The 20,237-nt window shown below is 46.6% G+C and overlaps 1 protein-coding gene across 6 annotated transcripts in view; it reads right to left on the minus strand.

Moving 5' to 3' along the window:
• The window catches only part of DCTN1 (dynactin subunit 1), a 1,327,898-nt gene that overhangs the window by 261,437 nt on the left and 1,046,224 nt on the right, over positions 1 to 20,237 (minus strand). For all 6 annotated transcript variants that reach the window (XM_069632341.1, XM_069632339.1, XM_069632344.1 and 3 more), the window contains one exon: positions 2,871 to 2,999. In XM_069632341.1, the coding sequence (XP_069488442.1) occupies positions 2,871 to 2,999 (129 nt within the window). The remainder of the gene's footprint in view (positions 1 to 2,870; positions 3,000 to 20,237) is intronic.

Below are 20,237 nucleotides of genomic sequence, written 5' to 3' on the forward strand. Positions count from 1 at the left end.
GAGATCGAGAGAGAGGGAGAGAGAGAGTGCATCGTAGAGGTTGCAAAAGAGTCCAGAAGGAGGACGGGAAGCATAAAGGTGGGTATTAAGGTCTCCAAGAAGGAGAAGTAGAGAGGTAGAGGCAAGGAGGGAGGAGGCAAGGTCTGCCCACTTGGAGGGGAAGGAGGCTACCTGGCCAGGCGGCTGGTAGATATTGGTCACAGTAAGAGGCCAGGAGAAAGAGAGAGAGCCTGCAGACCAGGCATTCAAAGGAGTAGTCGTCCTGCATAGGAATGATAGAGGTAGGGGTCCACTCCGGGACGTTCAGGGCTCCACCCGATTGGAGGTAACACTAGCAGTATCAGAAAGAAACTACAATTTTGATGGCTAAGAGTATTTGATATTTATTATTTGAATTATTGTCATTGCCACTATCAGTATACCTGAAGACTTCCTTAGTGTGGGTTTTAAGCTCAAACTAAGCAAGTCGACCAGATACTTCAATACACATCAGTGGTGGTGAGTCTGAGTATGGAAGTTTGGCCAGGACATTAAACATGTGAATGCTGCAGGGTTGTGGATTAAGGGGAAGGGTTCCCACTGCACTTGTGCGAGTGCGTCTATCTGGAGAGATCCTTTAATAAAGCAGAGATTTGTTTCCTGACCTCATATGGCAGACTGCTTGGAGGTGGGCTTCCGTGGAAAACTGTGACATGGCTATACGGCCGGTGAGCCTGGTCTCCTTGCATCCCTGCTTCAGGGATGGAGGAATCCTTTGCTGGGATCTTTTCAGCTTCCCTCATGCCTTCATTGTTGATACTCTGGATTTCTTTGCTAGAACTCTTCAAACGCGGAGTTCCTGGAGACTCATTCTGACGCCTGGATATAAGCTGGTCTCTCTCTGCTGTGCTGACCTGGAACGTGCGCTGCTGCTTTTCGCTGCTCGTGGGATGTATTGCATCACCAAGCAGATGGCTGTAGTTACAGGGCTTCCTATGACCAGGTGCACAGTAGTTTCTGTGGTTGCTTACTGCCATGGAAGCACAGATATAGAGGTTAATGAGTCTCACTGCAAGCAGCTATCCCCGGCCTATGGTCGTGGAACATGGCTTTGGAGCCCTTCATCACTGAGAGGTGTGGGCACAGGAGGGTGGGAGGATGTACCCCCTCAATTCCGCAGTCCGATAGTTACCCTATCATCTGCACCTATGACTGTCATTTGTACTTACCTTTTTTTTAACCGATAACCGGGGTAGACCCATTGGGCTTGCTACGCTAAACTCAATAGAAAAATGTTCTAAGACTCTGGAAAATGCCATAAAGTAACCACATTATATTTCTGTTTATACCCCATGGGGCCCTAGAGTCCTCAGAGCAACTCCTGCATTTGTAAAGTACTCTGGTGATTTTCCATGCAATTTACAGTGATAAATCATCGAAGTTCACTTTTACAAACTGACTAAGACCAGCAACTTTAAACGTTCATGCCCTTTTACTTGCAGGCCCATTTGGCCGAGGACCATTTGTTTGAAGTTTTTTTAACACATTTCCTCGCAAATATATATGAGGGGTTGGGTTTAGGAATTTAATTATGGTGGGGGTGGGGGAGATGTGGAGGGTTGCGGGGATCTCCCCCTGTATTTATTTACAAAGAAATGCGTTAAAATAATGGCAAACAAATGGGCCTTGGGCAAATTTTCACAACCAAACATAGAAATGCTTTAAATAGATAGTTCTGTGTATGCTGAATTTGAGGGTGAACTTGGCTCTTCATAGATCCGGAAATTAATTTAATGTATTTTATTATACTTTGGGTGATTTCTAAGAGTTTATGCCCATTAAATCTCCCTTACTTGCTGTTTATGAGCATTACAGTGCTTATAATGATTTATACTGTTGAGTGACTCTCTTTGGTAGAAGTTCTAGGAATAAGCTGGTCACTCGTGGACTGATGTCTTATGTCTATAGGACGATGGGGATGACTTTTACCAACTCCCTAAATGTCTACTAATGTTATTGTTGGAGAACACGGGAAACCTCACCCGGCCCGGACACGGAAAGGATTGACAGATTGATAGCTCTTTCTCGATTCTGTGGGTGGTGGTGCATGGCCGTTCTTAGTTTGTGGAGCGATTTGTCTGGTTAATTCCGATAACTAACGAGACTCCTCCATGCTAACTAGTTACGCGACCCCCAGCAAGCAAGTTTTATAATTTTTTTATGCTAATGTACTTTTTCCCCCTTTTTTTGCTCATAAAGGTTACTTTGACTGGTGAGAGACCAGTAAATTTTGAATTTGATTTAATCTATTGTTTAGGCTACCAGGAGAATAATACTGTTAGCTCCGCAAATGATATTTTTTGACTTTGTATATTCAGGCACACCCTTGTGTTTATGGAGAACTGTCTGTAACACTAACTCGGAGTGGGGTCTTTTCCAAGACATGTTACTGTTTGTATACATAGATTGTGTTTCTTTTATGAGTACTTATCTGAGCTGTGATCACTTGAACGCACTACTTCCAGCATATGGGTGCATTTTTCTTTCAGTAAATATGCTATATTGTTCATGCACATTCCCATCCCCCAAACATTCGATTTTCTATTAACTCTGTTAACCCTTCATAATTTAAATTGCCATCTACTTAACCATTTTTAATGAATGCATTCTTCCGGTAAACAAACAACTGAATGTGGGAGACAGAGTTGGTTAGTTTAACATAAATTGTTAACATTTGGGAATCCAATTTCAGTTTGACTCTGTACTGAGTCGCAATGTTTGGATTCTTGGAAACCATGCACTGAATCAAAAGGGGGATTGTGCGAAAAGGTTCATGACGTACTCTAGTGACATAACACATATGGTACAGTACATTAATCTTGAAAGTTCACCTTGATTTTCAATGATTTCTTCAACTCCTTGATGACGGTCTCCCGGTCCTCCAACTTCAATCCAAGACCTTCTGAATCAGTGATCTCAGCACGGAGAGCAGCTGCTCTCTGCTCTACAGGAGGAGGTGCCTAAAAATCAATAAACCCACCAATCAATTACACGTGTAACTCTGGAAACTAAGCATGAATGGTTCTACAAGATGAACGAAGATACCATAGTGAACTACTTAAAGAAAAAAAGGCGTACTAACAGTCTAGCAGTTTGTGTGGCTGCAGGGGAGTTGCTAGGTCTGGAAAAGACCCGGGGCTAAGCTGATGTCGGAACTGTTGGGACTGGGGGCTAGCTAGCCTTTTGGCTGTAGCTCCTGAGATTTTATCCGGGGCTACAACCAAAAGATCAGGGGCTATAGCCCCCTTAGCCCCCCCCTAGCAACGCCCCTGTGTGGCTGAACAGAGGATAGTAATGAGCTATATATTCCTACAAATCACTGCTCCCTAAAGCGATGAGCTGGTTCTGTATACTGGTCTACAAATAGGATTGTGAAGATTGGACATTAGTACCCGGCATGCGCTGTCCACGGGAAATACTACACGTGGACTGGCTCTTTTCCGAGTCATACCACACAGTATTCCCGTGGACGCACGTACACGCCTGCTTTTGTTCCAGGCGGGGTGCGCGGCAGCCCCTTAGCCAATGAGGAGGCTCAAAACGGAGCAATCCTCCCCTCCGATCCTCCCCAAGGCTGGAGGCTGCCTTCGTCAGCCGCCAGGAACTTGGGTACTTTTTTTTTCCTGTACCCCCCTCCCCTGCAAACTATCCCCTCCCTGCCCTCCCAACCCCACTTACCTTCTTTTTTCTTTTTCTTGGGAGCGAAACATTTCTGTTCCCAGCGTGTCTGCTCCCGAAGGCTGCCATGGAAAGGGAAAACGGACTAAGTTTTCCCTTTCCCGGCGGGCATTTTATTTGACGTTTTTTTTTTCTGTTTCAAAATGTGGCAGTAATGTGGCCTCGTTAAGGTGTAACTAGGGGACCGGGGGCATTACCTGGGGCGGTATTGGCCCGCTGCCTCTGGTCTTATTGCCACAGTATCACATAGCTAAAGCACGATTATCTCAAACTCAAAAGGTGTTATTTAAACTTGTAAAACTACTAGAATAAACTGGAAGCTAAATTGTACATACTGCCAATGGGTAAATTAGAGGAAACTGTAGCAGTATCCGAAAATAATTCAAATGCAGCTGAAATTGAACTATTATTGTTTGAAATGTTGTGACTACAACTGTTTTTGGATACAATAGGCTCAAAGCAACACACTGGCATGAAAACAGCAGTCTCTGAAAAGCAAGTCACCAAACCATGATGTCCAACAAGTTACTTACCTGTACCTCTTGTTCTCCAGCTTGGGTCTTACATGCTCATGAATATTCCCAGTCAGGCTGGGAATCCTCTGTAAAATTAAAGCAGTGTAGCTTTTTGCTAAAACCTGCTTGTCGCTTCTATAGCCTATCAGCCTCACCTTGGTTGGGGCATTCTGCCCCAGCCAATAATTTGCCCTCCTAAGCTCCACACCTGATGGCCATCTTCAGATTTGGTCGTGCATGTAAAGTGGCAGTATAAACTAAGAAGAGAGAGGGGAAGCAGGGAGGGTTTTGCATGTAAATCCATGCAATACCCAAGCTGGTGAAGAAGAGTTACAGTTAAGTAACGTGTTCCTTCTCCAGCATGGGGTCTTGCATGGATTCACAATCTCAAGAATAAGACTACACCACTGCACATATACAGAACCAGGGGAGGTGGCAAGGCTCACAGAACCAATACACTTACCCCTGGAACAGACTCATGTCAAGCAAACAGGTGCGCGGTACTGCATGGCCGACCCGGTGCTCCTTCATGGAATCCGTGTCGACACAGTAGAATCTTGTGAAGGTGTGGGTAGACCTCCACGTAGAAGCCCTACAGATGTCGAGCAGAGGAACACCAGAGGGAAACACTGTAGTCACTGTGATGGCTCTGGAGGAATGAGCACTTGGCCGGCCTGAAGTTGTCTGTTGGTCAGACGATGGTAATGCATGATACCCGCAGTGCGTCCAGGAGATGGAAGCCTTATACAGTGCCCCTTTTCATGTGTGTCAGGTCCAAAATTGCGGAAATGTTGAGAAGTCTGTTGGAAGTCCTTTGTGCGCGCAACATAGAACTTCAGGGGACAGGCAATGTCTAGCGAATGCAATAACCTTTCAGCAGGTAAAGGATTCCCGAAGAACATGGGCATAACCAAAGGCTCGTTTAGATGAAAGTCTGACAGTACCTTTGGCATAAAGGAAGGATGAGATTGAGAGAACCACCTTAGCTGAGTGAAACAACACATATGGAGGTTTACAGGAGAGCGTTTGCAGTTCCCCGGCCGCCTGGCCAAGGTGATTGCCACCAGGAAGCCGGTCTTCCATGACAGAAAGTTCAAAGAGGCTTGATGCGTAGGCTCAAACCGCGGCCCCATCAGTTTAGAGCATACCACGTTTAGTTCCCAAACCGGGGCAGGAGTATTCACTGCAAGGAATGTTCAGGAAACGAGCCAGTGCGACCATAGGGCGAGCTAGCCTGGAACCCGCATGTACCACAATATGGCGGCCAGGTGGACCTCAATAGATGCATGAGCAAGGCCAGCCTCGGCCAGCGAGAGCATGTACGGGAGAAGCCTCAAGGCCTTGGCTAGGATTTATTTTGCATATTAAAGGCAGCGAGCAGTGCCCAAATTCTAGGGCTTCACGAGTCAGGCCATGAAGCTCAGACGCTGGATCATGATGCAGGATTGACCGTCCTTCTTTCTTTAGAGAGCAGGTCTGGAAGTTGTGGCCGTTTGATGGCTGGAACCACTGAACGATGGAGAGAGTACCAGATCTTCCTGGGTCATGCCGGTGGCAATGAGGATCATTTTGCAGTGTCAACGTCCGAGTGTGCTGATCACTCGTAGCAACAACGGAATCGGCGGAAAAGCGTTCAGGAAGATGCCCTCCCAAAGGAACGAGAGGGCATCCCCCAGACTCCTTAGCTGAGGATACCGGCTGGCAAACCTTTGACGCTTGGCGTTGCTGGCTGTCATAAAGAGATTGATGTGAGAGAGACCCCACTCGTTGAAGTGGGAGACACTTGTGCTGGCTGAAGCTCCCATTTGTGGCAGGACACAAGGTCCCTGCTGAGAGAATAAGCAATGGTGTTCTGGATGCCTGCCAGGTAAAATGGGACAAGAAACATGCGTTAAGCAATGGCCCAGCGCTACAGATTCTGTGCCCCCAGAGAGGGGGGAGCATGTCCCACCCTGCTTTCTGATGTAAAACATGGTGGTGGTGTTGTCCGTGAAGACCCATTCTATCTTCCCCTTTAGCAGAGGAGGCTGTTTTCGCTAAGGGGAGAGTCAAGATCCTCTAGGAATTCACTCCTCCCCCCCCCCCATCGCCAGCCCTCCCGTTCAACCACCAAGGAGGCTTATAGGGGACACTCCCAGACCTACGGCAGTGGCACCCATTGTCGTCGCCCCCCATCTAGGACGCACATGCCAAAGCAGGCCTGAACCGGCTCAGGACCCATGCCCCTACTTATTCACCACAGTGGGAGGCTGGTTATTGCAATTTGTTGATCAGCAGTGAAAGATCTCCGCAGACAAATGGGTGCTCTATGTCCCTCAACAGGGTTACGCTCTGGAATCCCAGGACCAATGACCTGTCATGAACCATTGAACTCGCCCCTTCTGGGCTTCCTGGTCCCTGTCACGTCGGGCCTTACACTCCATAATACTCCCAACATGGCGGCAAGCTCAGCACGCTGCTCGCCAGTCTTCACGTTCTATTCAGCGTCCTCTATAAAGAAGCCAACCCCCCGCGGCCCTGCGCGTCTCAACGCTGCTACTAGCTGTGATCGGACGTGTGTTCCGAACCTTCTCTAGTGCTACTTGCTATCCCCTGGCCCCTGGATTCCCTTCTCCCGACTTCTTCCCTCTTTTCTACTTCCCGGAATCCATGTGCCGCTTTCGCGCGCCCCCAACACCTTCTTGAATACTCCTGGAGTTTCCCATGATCCTGGACATCGAAGCTGAACGTAATCTGGACATCGAAGCTGAACGTGATCTGGAAGCCGAGGACCGCCGAGCGGGCTTATTTAAGCCCGAACCATACGAAAGAAGACTCCACCTAAGGAGAACATCAGGCAACATAGACAGGTGAGAAGGGGGGAAACCTGTGACAGATTGAGACGCGCCCTGACCGAAGTCGATACAGACATGGAGGCGGCCATCCAGGATCTTATGCGTGGCATGCAAGAACTATCGACCGAAGTACAGAACTTGAAAGTGCAGAACGCCGCGCTGAAACAATTGGTACTCTCACGCGACTCTGCCTCAAAGGACAGCGTGCTATTGGGCGGCATTGTTGACAAATATGACGGCTGTGCAAAAACCCTCAGAGGATTCCTGGATTCTTGTTTGGTCCACTTTACCTTTAAACCTTATTATTTTTCCACCCCCAGGGCTAAAGTGGGCTTTATTATTTCTCACCTCTCCGGGAATGCCTTAGCCTGGGCCACACCATTAGTTAACACAGGAGATTCTCTTTTGGATGATTATGATGGATTCATTCAAGCACTAAAGACTATGTTTGACCGCCCAGAACAGGTCTTTAGTGCTCAAGAACGTTTACTCGATTTCCAGCAAGGCTCTCAGGACATGCTCACCTACGTAACTCGATTCAAGCAATTGGCTAAAGAAGCGGGTTGGCCTTCTGAAGCTTGCTTCACCCTCTTTCGAAGAGGGCTAAATGAAGATGTTAAGGATGAATTAGCCAGGGTAGCACGTCCTAGTTCTTACCAGGCACTTATGGATCTTGCTCTACAAATTGATTTCCGCATCCAGGAAAGAAAGGCAGAGAAAAGGAAGACCAAGTCAACCATCCAAAAAAATCCTCTTGTGAGCCCTTCAAAATCCTAAGATTCTCCTGCTCCTGCAAATGAATCCGAACCCATGCAGCTAGGGGCCTTCCGTGGACCCATATCCCCCAAGAAAGGCTGAGAAGGATCCATACTGGCTTATGCATGTACTGTGCCTCGGACAAGCATTTAGTCAGAGAATGTCCCTTAGCCCCTCCACGGCGTTCGGGAAACGCCAGCTCCCGATCCTAGATGGAGCACAGTTTCGGGAGAGAGATGCAGGCTCCACATCTATACCATCCTTGAACTCTCCTGGACAAAACTCCTTGGTAGTCTTACAGGCTTTTCTATCGTCATCTAAGAAGCAATCCTACCCCATTCTGGCCCTAGTGGACTGTGGGGCCATGGGAATATTCATAGATCAGGAATGGGTACTTAAACACCATATTCCTTACGAATCCCGGAACGTCCAGAAACCTGTAGAAGCAATTGATGGAAGACCTCTTTCTTCTTGACCCATAACCCTTCAGACTAAGGAAATTGAGCTTGCTATAAACCATCACAGAGAAAGGATAAAGTTTGACATCATAAAATCTGCCCATTACCCAATGGTTTTGGGAATGCCCTGGCTACAAAAACACAACCCATACATCAATTGGACAGCTGGTTCCCTGTTCCTAGGTTCCAAATTTTGCATGTCCCATTGTCTGCTCCAGGATCCTTCACCGACAACATCAGAAGAACATTCAACAACTCAGCAAGATCCTTTTATGGTCTCCATCATCATCCAGGTTCCTAAAACCTACCAGGAATACGCTAATGTGTTCTCTTCTGCTATTGTCCAAGCCCTGCCACCCCATAGGCCTGAGGACTGTGCTATTGAAACTGAACCTTCAGCCGTGATTCCCTTTGGAAGGATGTTCATCCTGTCTGAAACAGAGAAAAAGGCCCTTCGTGAATACCTAGATACGAACCTAAAAAATGGCACCATACGCCCATCCAAGTCTCCGGCTGGAGCTTCATTATTTTTTGTTCCTAAAAAAACACCAAGGAACTCAGACCTTGTCTTGATTATCGAGGTCTTAATCAGTGCACCCTTAAGGATCATTATCCATTACCCTTGATCTCGGATATCCTGGAAGCCGTAAGAGGAGCCGTAATATTCACCAAATTGGATCTTAGGGGTGCTTATCACTTGATTCGTATTAGAGAAGGTGACGAATGGAAGACAGCCTTCAGAACACCCTTTGGTCATTACGAATACTTGGTCATGCCCTTTGGACTCTCTAATGCTCCGGCAATCTTCCAACGCTTCATGGACCGGGTGTTTTGGATATGCCATTTCTTTTCGTCATATTCTACTTGGACGATATTTTGAAATTCTCTAAGGATCCTCTCAAGCATGAAGAACATGCTAAATCAGTGTTACAACGGTTACGCGAACACAAGCTTCTAGCAAAACCCGAAAAATGACTTTTTCATGTTTCCACTGTTCACTATTTAGGATTTGTCCTTAGCCCAGATGGCATAGGCATGGATCAATCCGATTGTTAAAGCCATGCTATCCTGGCCAACTCCGACCTCTGTAAAACTGATCCAATCTTTCCTGGGCTTGGCCAATTTCTATCGGAAGTTTATACCATCCTTCTCCGAGATTGTTCAACCGATCATCTGCTTGTTGAAGAAAGATACTCCCTATTGCTGGACCCCAGCCCAGGAGAAGGCCTTCCAACGCCTAAAAACAGAATTTACACAAGCCCCCATCCTGGTTCAACCTGATATAAATCGACCATTCCTAGTGGAAACAGATGCCTCTAACTATGCCATTCAAGCAGTTCTGAAACAGGAACTAGATGACGGGCTGGAACATCCTATTGCCTATCTTTCACAGACATTGACCTCTAGTGAAACTCATTACTCAGTCTTAGAAAAGGAACTTCAAGCCATCCGTCAAGCCTTCACCGAGTGGCGTCATTTACTTCTAGGAGCTGAACATCCTGTCCAGGTTCGGACGGAACATCAAAATCTCCAAGTGCTACAGGGCCTGGAATGCAGGAACAGCCGTCAGGCCCGTTGGGCGTTCTTCTTTGCTCAATACCAGTTCCAAATTCACCATGTTCCGGGGACACAAAACGTAATTGCTGACGCCTTGTCTCGGCGCCCTGACTATGAACCTCCTGATGATCGAGCATTTCCCAAGATGTTTCCCCACACACTAATTGTAGCCCAGGCGACCAGCCTCCTAGATGAAGTCCGCAGTCAGACTCAATCCTCGGAACTCTGGAAAGGTATCTCGAACAAGAACCAGTGGAAACTGAAGACCAAAGATGGATACTTGTTCAAAGACAATGCCTTGGTCATCCCAACACAAAAACTACAGAAAAGGATAATAAATCTCTGTCACGATACTCTTTACTCTGGTCATCGCGGTATTACCAATACCCTCTGATTAATACAAAGGCAATTTTGGTGGCCTGGAGTGAAAACTGATGTACAAAGGTATATCCAGGCATGCTTGGTCTGTAATCAAAACAAACATGACAACAAGAGACCAGCGGGTCTATTGCAGCAACCTCCACTTCCAACAAGGCCTTGGGAATTCATAGCAACAGACTTCATTGTGGAATTACCACCTTCCAGGGGATACACAACCATCATGGTCAACATTGATGTTTAAACTGCCATCCTCGTCAGAACTTGCTGGAATTTTCCTGGAACACATATTCCGACTGCATGGACTTCCTTCCAAGATCATATCAGACAGAGGGCCCCAATACATTTCGCAGTCAGGAAACATCTTTGCCAAATACTAGGAATCCAACGCGCTCTTTCCTCAGGATATCATCCCCAAACCAACAGAGCCACAGAGCGCGTAAACCAAACCTTGGAACAATACCTCCGTTGCTTCGCTACCAAGGTCCAGGACGATTGGTCCCTCTTAATACCAGTGGCAGAATTTGCCTATAATAATTCGGACCACTCTGCTATTAAGACCAGTCCTTTTTTCTGTAGCCAAGGATTCCACCCTTCGGTTCTACCCTCCATCCTTCCTCATCCTACACCAGTTCCAACAGTCGATTCCTGGATTGAAATGCTCAATGTTCAAAGAGAAGCCAAAGAACAATTAGAAAAGGCCAGGAACCAGACCAAACAGTATGCGGATTCCAAACGAAGACCAAGCCCCTCCTACACAACAGGGGATAAGGTTTGGCTGTCCTCGAAACTGCTACCACGGCATTTGCGACCAAATAAATTGGCTCCTCTATATTATGGGCCATTCCTTATAAAGGAAATCATCAACCCAGTGGCCTACCGACTCAAGCTTCCAGACTCCTGGAAGAGAATCCACCCAGTCTTTCACACGTCCTTAATAAAGCCATATGTTCAGACCTCTCGAACTAACCTTCGGCCCAAACCAGTACTCATCAATGACCAACTGGAGTATAGGGTCTCCAGGATTTGCGATTCTAGATATAGGCGTGGCAAACTCCAGTACCTGGTGGAGTGGAAAGGATATCCCCCCCAGTGAACGCACTTGGGAACCTATCTCAAATCTAAATACCCCCAGGCTACTCAGAAGGTTCCATCTCATACACCCGGGCAAACCCGGTGGAACGAGTTTCCGGAGGAGGCATGCTGTCATGAATCATCAAACTCGCCCCTTCTGGGCTTCCTGGTCCCCGTCACGTCGGGCCTTGCACTCCATAATACTACCAACATGGCGGCAAGCTCAGCACGCTGCTCGCCAGTCTTCATGTTCTATGCAGCGTCCTCTATAAAGAAGCTACATCCCCGCACATCTCAACGCTGCTACTAGCTGTGATCGGACGTGTGTTCCGAACCTTCTTTAGTGCTACTTGCTATCCCCTGCCCCCTGGATTCCCTTCTCCCGACTTCTTCCCTCTTTTCTACTTCCCGGAATCCCTGTGCCGCTTCCGCGCGCCCCCAACACCTTCTTGGATACTCCTGGAGTTTCCCGTGATCCTGGACATCGAAGCTGAACGTAATCTGGAAGCCAAGGACGGCAGAGCGGGCTTATTTAAGTCCTGAACCATACGAAAGAAGACTCCACCTAAGGAGGACATCAGGCAACAGACAGGTGAGAAGGGGGGAAACCTGTGATATGCCCTCAGTTGGCTGCTAGCCTTACTTTCAATTGTGTTGCCTCCATTTCTGGTTCTAATTCTTCTGAGGGGGCTACAAGTGCCAGTTTGGCCCCTCCAGCATGCTCATCGCCTCCTCAAGAACAGGGGCATAAAAAGAAGAAGAAAAAAAAAGACCAAAAATGTTTTTAAAAAAACTCCGTACCACTAGCTCAACAAAAAAAAAACCTCTCCGAAATCCTTGCGTTCAATCAAAGCACAGACGTCTTCTCTGAAGACTGCGATGCTTCAGAGTTATCCGGCACGAGTGAGGCAAAGATAGCCTCAACTTTAGCGCTCCCAGTTGACTTGTAGGCATTACAGCCTTCAGCCTCCTCCTTTATTCCAGCTCACTTAAAATCTTTAGCTTTAGATTGAAATCCCCACATTTTTTTACTTTAGAACGTAGGAGGAGATTAGTACTTCAGCTCCCCCAGCCAGGAGTTACTGAACCTACCCAATACCGTTGCCCTACAGGACCGATAAAGGCTCCTATGTTTAAACTACCTCGGAAGAAGGAGGCAAAGGATACCTATGAATTACATGCAATGCCTAAATGTGGGGCGCACTCAGGGGAGGATTTATTTTACCCATGCTTGAAACTTACTTTTAGTGTAAAGGACTACTCCCCACTTAATTGGCAATATATTCTGGCTTTCTTTAGAGAAAATCCCACCCTTCATGCATTAACATCTAAAGATATTGCCAGAATATGTTTTCTTTATTTTAGACGGGTGGATATGGTAAAAGTGGGCTTTTATTCCAAGTTGATTCAAAATCTTGTGGTCTCTGAGTCGTCAAGCTTGTTCAACTGGGGTTACCAATTGTCTGAAGACTGGCTTGATATAAATCGCTTTTGACAACTGTAGGCAGAAGTGGTGGGGCCAATTGTAATCCTTGAGAATCCCTGATTATTAATGTAAAAGTAGATGCACCAAGATTAGAGGGCTCAAATTATCCACGTTCTGGAAATCGACTAATGGCCTATAACTGGTCCCATATCATAACCTTACTTCACGAACAAAACTGTCCACAAGGGTTCAAATTGAACTAATTCCATCAATTTCTTATCGTGGAATACGCGTGGCTACAACCATCTCTGTAACTAATAACGCGGGTTTTATTTGCCTGCAGGAAACTTTCATGTTAGATAGCCCCTTTGTTGACGGCTTTTAAATTATCCATGAACCCGCAAGGAAAGGCACAAGCGGTAGACCCGGCGTGTCGCTCTAGGGTCCAATGTTGAAAACTCGTTTTTGGGACATGCAGATATGCTGGGCATTAAAATTTCATGGTGGAACCTGGGCGAAAGATCTTGGAGGTTCGTAATAGTGTTGAACATGTATTTTAACCCTGCAGTAACATCTCTGGAGGATATCCTGTTTGTTATTACTAATATTATTGATTCCCATTGCGTTTTTCACAATTGTCGTATCATTATCATGGCGACTACAACTCAGTGCCTAGATTTTCATTGGTACGATTGGGGCTCTACCTGCCTGCACTCTAGTTTAGCAAGAGCCAGAGGGTTACATTTACGGTCCCTAACAAAGGTGATCTACCACTTAATTATACATGGACAAATGGCCTCAATAGTTCCACTCTGGATTACGTATACTGTTCGAGCGCCGTATTTTCTTGTTTCAACCTTTTTGAGGCTGTTGCTAATGAGTGTAGTGATCACTCTCAATTGTTCTTCTATTTGAGTGGGGCCTGTGTGTCTGTTCCAGGGACTTGTGCATCAGCCCCTATCGAGGGGAGTACTAGAGATCATGCTAATTGGTGTCCTAGTATAGCTAAGCACTTTAATTATAAGATCTACCAGGAATTGTGTGATTGTACATTCTCTTTAATCTCCCTTCTGTTCTTTGGTTCACATCTACAGGTCCTGCTCAGAGGGCTCACTTCTCTCAAAAGTCCAAATGGGTCTCCGAGCTGTGTTTCCCTTACCCATAAATATAATATAATGGTTAGTGAAAGGAAGAAACAGTTAAGAAGAGAGATTAGGAGTGATAGGACGCTGGGTGATGTTGGAATTCCCACCATCAGCAGATTAAAGCTATTTTACAGAAACTGGGTGAGGGGTTGTAGATATGTTTTGTTTCAAAGAGATGCTGAACATATGTTGTCTGCACTTGTTAATAAAGACTCATCATGTTTCTGGAAATGATTAAGAGGGGTCCACGTTCCCTTCCGATGGCAGGCCTTTTTTAGAAACCTGTATGATGCTCAGCCCTTGCCACCTATTAACACGTTGCATAGGAACACTACTCTTATGGGGACTCAATCTTGGGAGATCTTGGAATGTGATAGAGGGTACCCGTTTGATATCAAAAAAGCAAAGTGTACTAACGCCCCTGGGACGGATGTCTGCTCCACAACTTGCGGCAGCGGTTCTTTTAGAGCTTTTCCACAAAATCCTGCAACTCACCAGTTTCCCCAGTCGTGGAAGGATGCAGTGGTGGTTGTGATTTCCAAGAAGGGAGATAGGTCGGAACATGCGAACTACCGCCTTATCTCCCTCCTGGACGCCTCCTAGGAGATCTTCTCACGCTTCATACTGCATGACCTTGAACGTTGGGCTGAGGAGTCTGGTAGATTTGATCTTAATCAGGCAGTACTCCGCAAGGGAACAGGTACATCCTTGAACTGCTTGTTGATCAGACTTTTGTCTAACTAGGCATCACAGGAATAAACATACCTTATAACTGGCCTTCCTGGATATTACTAAATCGTTTGATTTTGTTGATCGCTCCAGGTTGTGGGCGATGTTGAGGGATTGGGACTGTCCTGAACCTGTGGTTAACATTTTGGAACTGCTCCAGACGGACATCAGACTTAAAGTCAAGTTGGATCAGTGTGGTTCATTTTCGGGCTGGATAGTAGTCGAGCATGGTTTACGACAGGGATGTGTGTTGGCACTGTTTTTGTTTAGTGTCTACATTTTGGGTCAGGGGCTGCGTAAGTACTCACTGTGGTCAACCCCTCTAGATTGGATTCTCTGAAGTTGCAGTACCTTTTATATACAGATGATCTTGTCCTGATGGACTGCACCCCAATTGGCCTCCAAAAGGTCCTTGAAAACTGTGGCTGATTATTTTGGGGACCTAGGTTGGATAGAAAACGTGCCCAAGTCAAATATCCTCATCTTGAATTGGCTCAGGAGTCTTGTACGTAGGTCTCATTTTGTTTGGCACAAATTATTCCAGAATGGAGGAGGCGTGAGAAACCTGAAGGTGCTCCCTGGCTAGTCCCCAGGGATCGCTATTGGATCCAGTTCCTGGCGGTGGGTCGGTGAGGGAGAATTACCTGGATGGGGGGGCACTTTGTGAGTGGGACACCGACGAGTGAGACGCGGTACCCCTCTTCTTTCAACACCTTTTCCCCATCCTAACACTTAGGATACTCCAAAATACTGCCCCCCTTATTTTGACACGAACAATTTCACACAACGGACTAACACCAGAGCCACTTACCTGACAAGCCCCAATACAAGGGTCAGGTAAAGTCAGGCAATCGACCAGAACCACACACACCGGTCGGCCATTTTTCTCCCCCATAGGGATAAAAGTGGAGCACGAGAGCACAGGACGAGCAAGGCAGACTGCACGACGTAAGGGCTAACTCAGCACGGCAGTTCAAGAGGAGGTGAAAGACAGCAAATACTGAGAGGGTGACAAGGAGAGAAGTGACCTTTCCATTTTCCAGCCAGGCCTGTGAAACCTCAGCAAACGGAAACATAAGATCGCAAACAAAGGCAGGCGTGTGTTGCAGCAGATGTCGATGGTACACAAGACCCTCCTCCGCTGATAACCAAGACGGGGAAAGGACGTCGGTCTCGGTGGTACCAATCTTGACTCCAAGGATAAAGAAAGGCAAGCAGTTAATCACAGCTGTGTGTTGAGGGGAGAATCGATAAGAAACCGAACGGTGTTAAACGAAAAGGAGCCAACCGCTAATTTGAACTTTGAGAAGCTAAAGAAGGGGGGGGGATACCAGCAACAGAGGAGTACGGCACCACGTGGGTGCTCAAGCAGGAAACTCTGGGTGATTACCCGAAAGTAGAAACTACTGTAACCAGAAGCCCTTGGGAAGAGGCGAAGAAAGGTCAAAGTGGTCATACAAGGGTCTTGTAAAATCCTCTGTACCGTTGAAAAGTCTTTGATCGGCAGATGATTGAGAAAGCTAAAGGAAGTGAATCCTGCATGGTGAAGATTAATATATGAACTGTGTAGAGGGAGGTTAATGAGAGGGGATGAAGTTTGAAGTCCTGTGATAAATTGTTTATAGAGTGAACCTGGCAAAGGGAAACCAGTAACGAGGGACAAAGCCTGAAAACCTGTTTGAAAGACATTAAGATTTGTAAGAAAAGAAGTATTGCAAGACAAGGGGAAGGAAGGTGTCCCACATGTAATTTGGGATACGAGCCCGGTCGAGGGAGATCCAGGGGTGGAAAGCTGTCGCCCAAAGTTCATTGGGAAGCGAACTGTCTTATGAATTTATTTAATACAATTACTGAGGGGTTTGCGCCCAGAAGAGGAGGACCCAGGAGTGAAGCAGTCACCCAAAGTATACAAGAAGAAGAACTTTGTATTTGTTTGTTGTGGATTGGATCCGGCCCTCGAGGGCAACAGACTTATTGAAAAGAGACGTTACCATCGAAGAACCCGATGGCTGCAACAGAATTGTCGGCTCGTGCTCAGAAAGCTGGAGCGTGTGGTGTGCTCCAAAGTCCCACCTTGTCCCGTGCTAAAAATGTGGGGAAGTGAGACCTCAAAGCAATCGCATCCCGATGTATTATTTGAGGACGGTTTCCTTTATTTTGATACCCTATCCCACCCTCTTTCTGTAATTGGTTGCAAGGAATAGGCATAGGTTTTTCTTAGTATATACCCTTTTATTATGACACAACGTAACTAGGACGTGCCTTATTTTTCATTTGATTGTCAACGCTTGCTCCCATCTGAGATTTATGTCAGGCGTTTTTCCACCCTGCATTTATAGTTCAATGTTCAATAAACACACTTGAACTGTGATCACTTGTGTCGGTCTTTACTGTTAGCACCATGAGTTCCTTACTGAGGTTACCGAATTTAAATATCTTGATGTTGTGCTAAGAGCAAAGAGGTCTTTGGTTTAGCAAATCAGGTTCTTAGGCAACAAGCTATCGCAGCAGGTACCAAACTACAAGTATTGGATAGGAAATGAGCGCTTCTCCCTCCTAACAGTGTTGAAAATTTATAATCAAGTTTTAGTTCATAAATTGATCTACAGGGTGGAAGTGCGAGAATATAGGCGACTCTGTTCAAAGCTAAAGTCATTCATATGAAAACGATTGCTGACACTCCTGTTAGGCATTTCAATGGCAGCCATTTGTCATATTCTGGGTCTTGTTCCACTTGAGGCACTTATTACTTGGCGTAAAATCTTAATGATGAGAAGCATTCTGTTCCATCTGGCCTTCTCTTTGTATGTGCACCTTAATGCTCTCTTCAACGCGGGTGATTGTAGCACCTTGAGTTTGTGGATGACAGGTGTTTTATCTACCCTGGAAGTAAATGGCATATCGTTTGAGGATTTAGAGTATTGACCTTCCAAGGCTAAGAAGAAATTATTACAAAATGCTTGGATTGAAAATAGGCGCTGTCTTGAGACTTATAAAATCTCTTCTCATTTATATTGGGATATTAAACCATTCAATCAAATCCAGAAATTTATGGGAAGATATCTGTCTAAGCATTCTAGGGAATTCTGGCTTTGAGTAAAGTTAAATCTACTGTTTACTAATGATGTCTTCGGTGCAAGAAACAGATTGCCGAAGAAACAGCTATGTACGAAGTGCATTGAAACTATAAAGCATATAACAATTGAATGTCCTCTACTCGCTAGCCAGAGGAGCAAAATGTTGGACTTCTATTTTAAAACTAGACCATTGTTTACATGGGAAACGCATGGGGGGAATTTCCTCTTCAAGCCTGGTTATAACGAGGATGAATTTTGTAAAAAGTATAGTGATAATATAATGGAATTTTAGGAATTTAATTTTTTATATTTGACCCTTTCTCTTAGTTTTCGGTTTTATATATGAATGTTTGATTGTATGTTTACCTGCTTGTTTTATCTTGTTTTGTGTGTGTAAAGTTTCACTTGTTGACGCTAGGTCACACAATAAATAAACAAAAAGAATGCCTTCAAATTCCTCCTGTTTACCAACGAGAACTGCATGTGGCACAGCTGCTAAAGGTGGTTCAAGCCATGCTCAGCAAAGGAGCGATAGAACCAGTCCCTAAGAACCTCCGGGGCGCCGGAGAGGACTCCAGATACTTTCTGGTAAGGAAGAATTCAGGAGGGTGCAGGCCCATTCTAGACTTGAAGAACTTGTTGAGGCGTCGCAAATTCTAAAAGTTCTGGATGGTCACATTGCAGCACATGCTCGACCAACTGGAGGAAGGAGATTTCCTGGCGACCCTTGACTTGGAGGATGCTTACTTCCACATCCCCATTCATAGAAAGCACCCAACGTTCCTGCGTTTTGTTGTTCAGGGGCACCACCAACAGTTCAAGGTCCTGCCCTTCGGCCTGAAATCAGACACAATGGTTTTCACCAAATGCTTGGCCCCGGTCACAGCGCATCTGCGTCTCAAAGGAATCCACATATATCCTTACCTGGACTATTGACTCATCATATCCCACTCTGGCAATCCAGCACACTGCGTAGACCCATGCAGACCCTCACTTCTCTGGGATTCTCGTTAAACTATCAGAAGTCCTGCGTGGTGCCATCGCAGAAGGAATAAGTTACTTACCTGTAACTGTTGATCTCCAGCATGGGTCTTGCATGGATTCACAAGCTCATGAATATTCCCCGTCGTCAGGCTGGAAATCCTCGGTAAAGAAAAAATCAGTATCAGTTTCGTTTCTGATCTGTCTTTCTTAGTAGTAACCAATCACTGATCTCTGGGTCATACTGCCCCCAGCCAATGACTGCCCTCTCCCTAAGCCCCGCCTCTGGCAGCCATCCTCAGATTTGGTAGCACGTAAAGTGGCAGTATGACCAAGTGAAGAGCCGCAGAGGGGTAGGCGGGAGGGTTCGCATGTGAATCCATGCCAGACCCATGTTGGAGAACAACAGTAACAGGTAAGTAACTTGTTCCTTCCCCAGCATGGAGTCTGGCATGGATTCACAAGCTCATGAATAAAAGAATACATAGCAGTACACACATGCACAACCACGGGAGGTTGCAACCGGCTCAACATTAAGCAATACAACAACTCAACATTAAGCATCTCTTACCTCCTCACCAGGCTCACCTTAAGCGAACAGGTTGCGCAGCACTGCTTGGCCGACCCTGGAGTCCCAATCGATGCAGTAGAATCTTGTGAACGTGTGCGTCGACCTCCACGTAGCAGCCCTGCAGATGTCCAGCAGGGGCACACCAGACAGGAACGCTGTGGTAGCAGTGATCGCTCTGGTCGAATGGGCTCTTTGACGGCCGGGCAGCGGTTGGTTTGCAAACCGGTGACAGTGCATGATGCAGCCGGAGAGCCATCTTGAAATCTGGAAGTCTTCGAGAGAGCCTTCCCTTGATTCACAGTTCCAAAGTTCACAAACAGCTGGGACGTCTTCCAACTCATCGTGCGGTCCACGTAGAACTTCACTGCTCTAGCTACATCCAGCAAGTGCAAAGTCCTCTCGGCCGGCGTCGAAGGCGATGGAAAGAAAACTGGTAACACCAAGGGCTCGTTGAGGTGGAAGTCCGGCGGCACCTTGGGCATGAAGGAGGGGTGCGTCCTCAGCACCACCCTTGTGTCGTGAAAAGTCAAGTATGGAGGCTTGCAAGATAGGGCCTGGATCTCTCCCACTCGTCGTGCGGAGGTGATGGCCACGAGGAACGCTGTCTTCCACGACAGGAACTTCAACAGCGCTGAATGCATACGCTCGAATGGGGCCCCCATGAGCCTGGTCAGCACCACATTAAGCTCCCACGCCGGGGCTGGAGCCTTCACCGGCGGGAACGATCGGAATAATCCCTTCATAAATTCCTTCACCAGGCGATGTGACCACAAGGACGCCTGTGCTGTAGTCCTGGTATATCGGGAGATGGCAGCCAGATGTATTTTGATGGATGCGTGAGCCAGTCCAGCTTTGGCCAGCGACAGTAGGTACGGCAGTACTTGAGGGGCCGTAATCCGCAGAGGGTTAATCTTCTGTGCACGGCACCAGACAGAGAACCTCTTCCACTTATGTCCGTAGCACTTGAGAGTTGAGGACGCCCTGGCTTTTGCAAGAACCTCTCTGCGGTCAGCCGGGAT

The sequence above is a fragment of the Ambystoma mexicanum genome, chromosome 6q (genome assembly GCF_040938575.1).
Source record: "Ambystoma mexicanum isolate Mex_15411 chromosome 6q, UKY_AmexF1_1, whole genome shotgun sequence".
Classification (NCBI taxonomy): Eukaryota; Metazoa; Chordata; class Amphibia; order Caudata; family Ambystomatidae; genus Ambystoma; species Ambystoma mexicanum.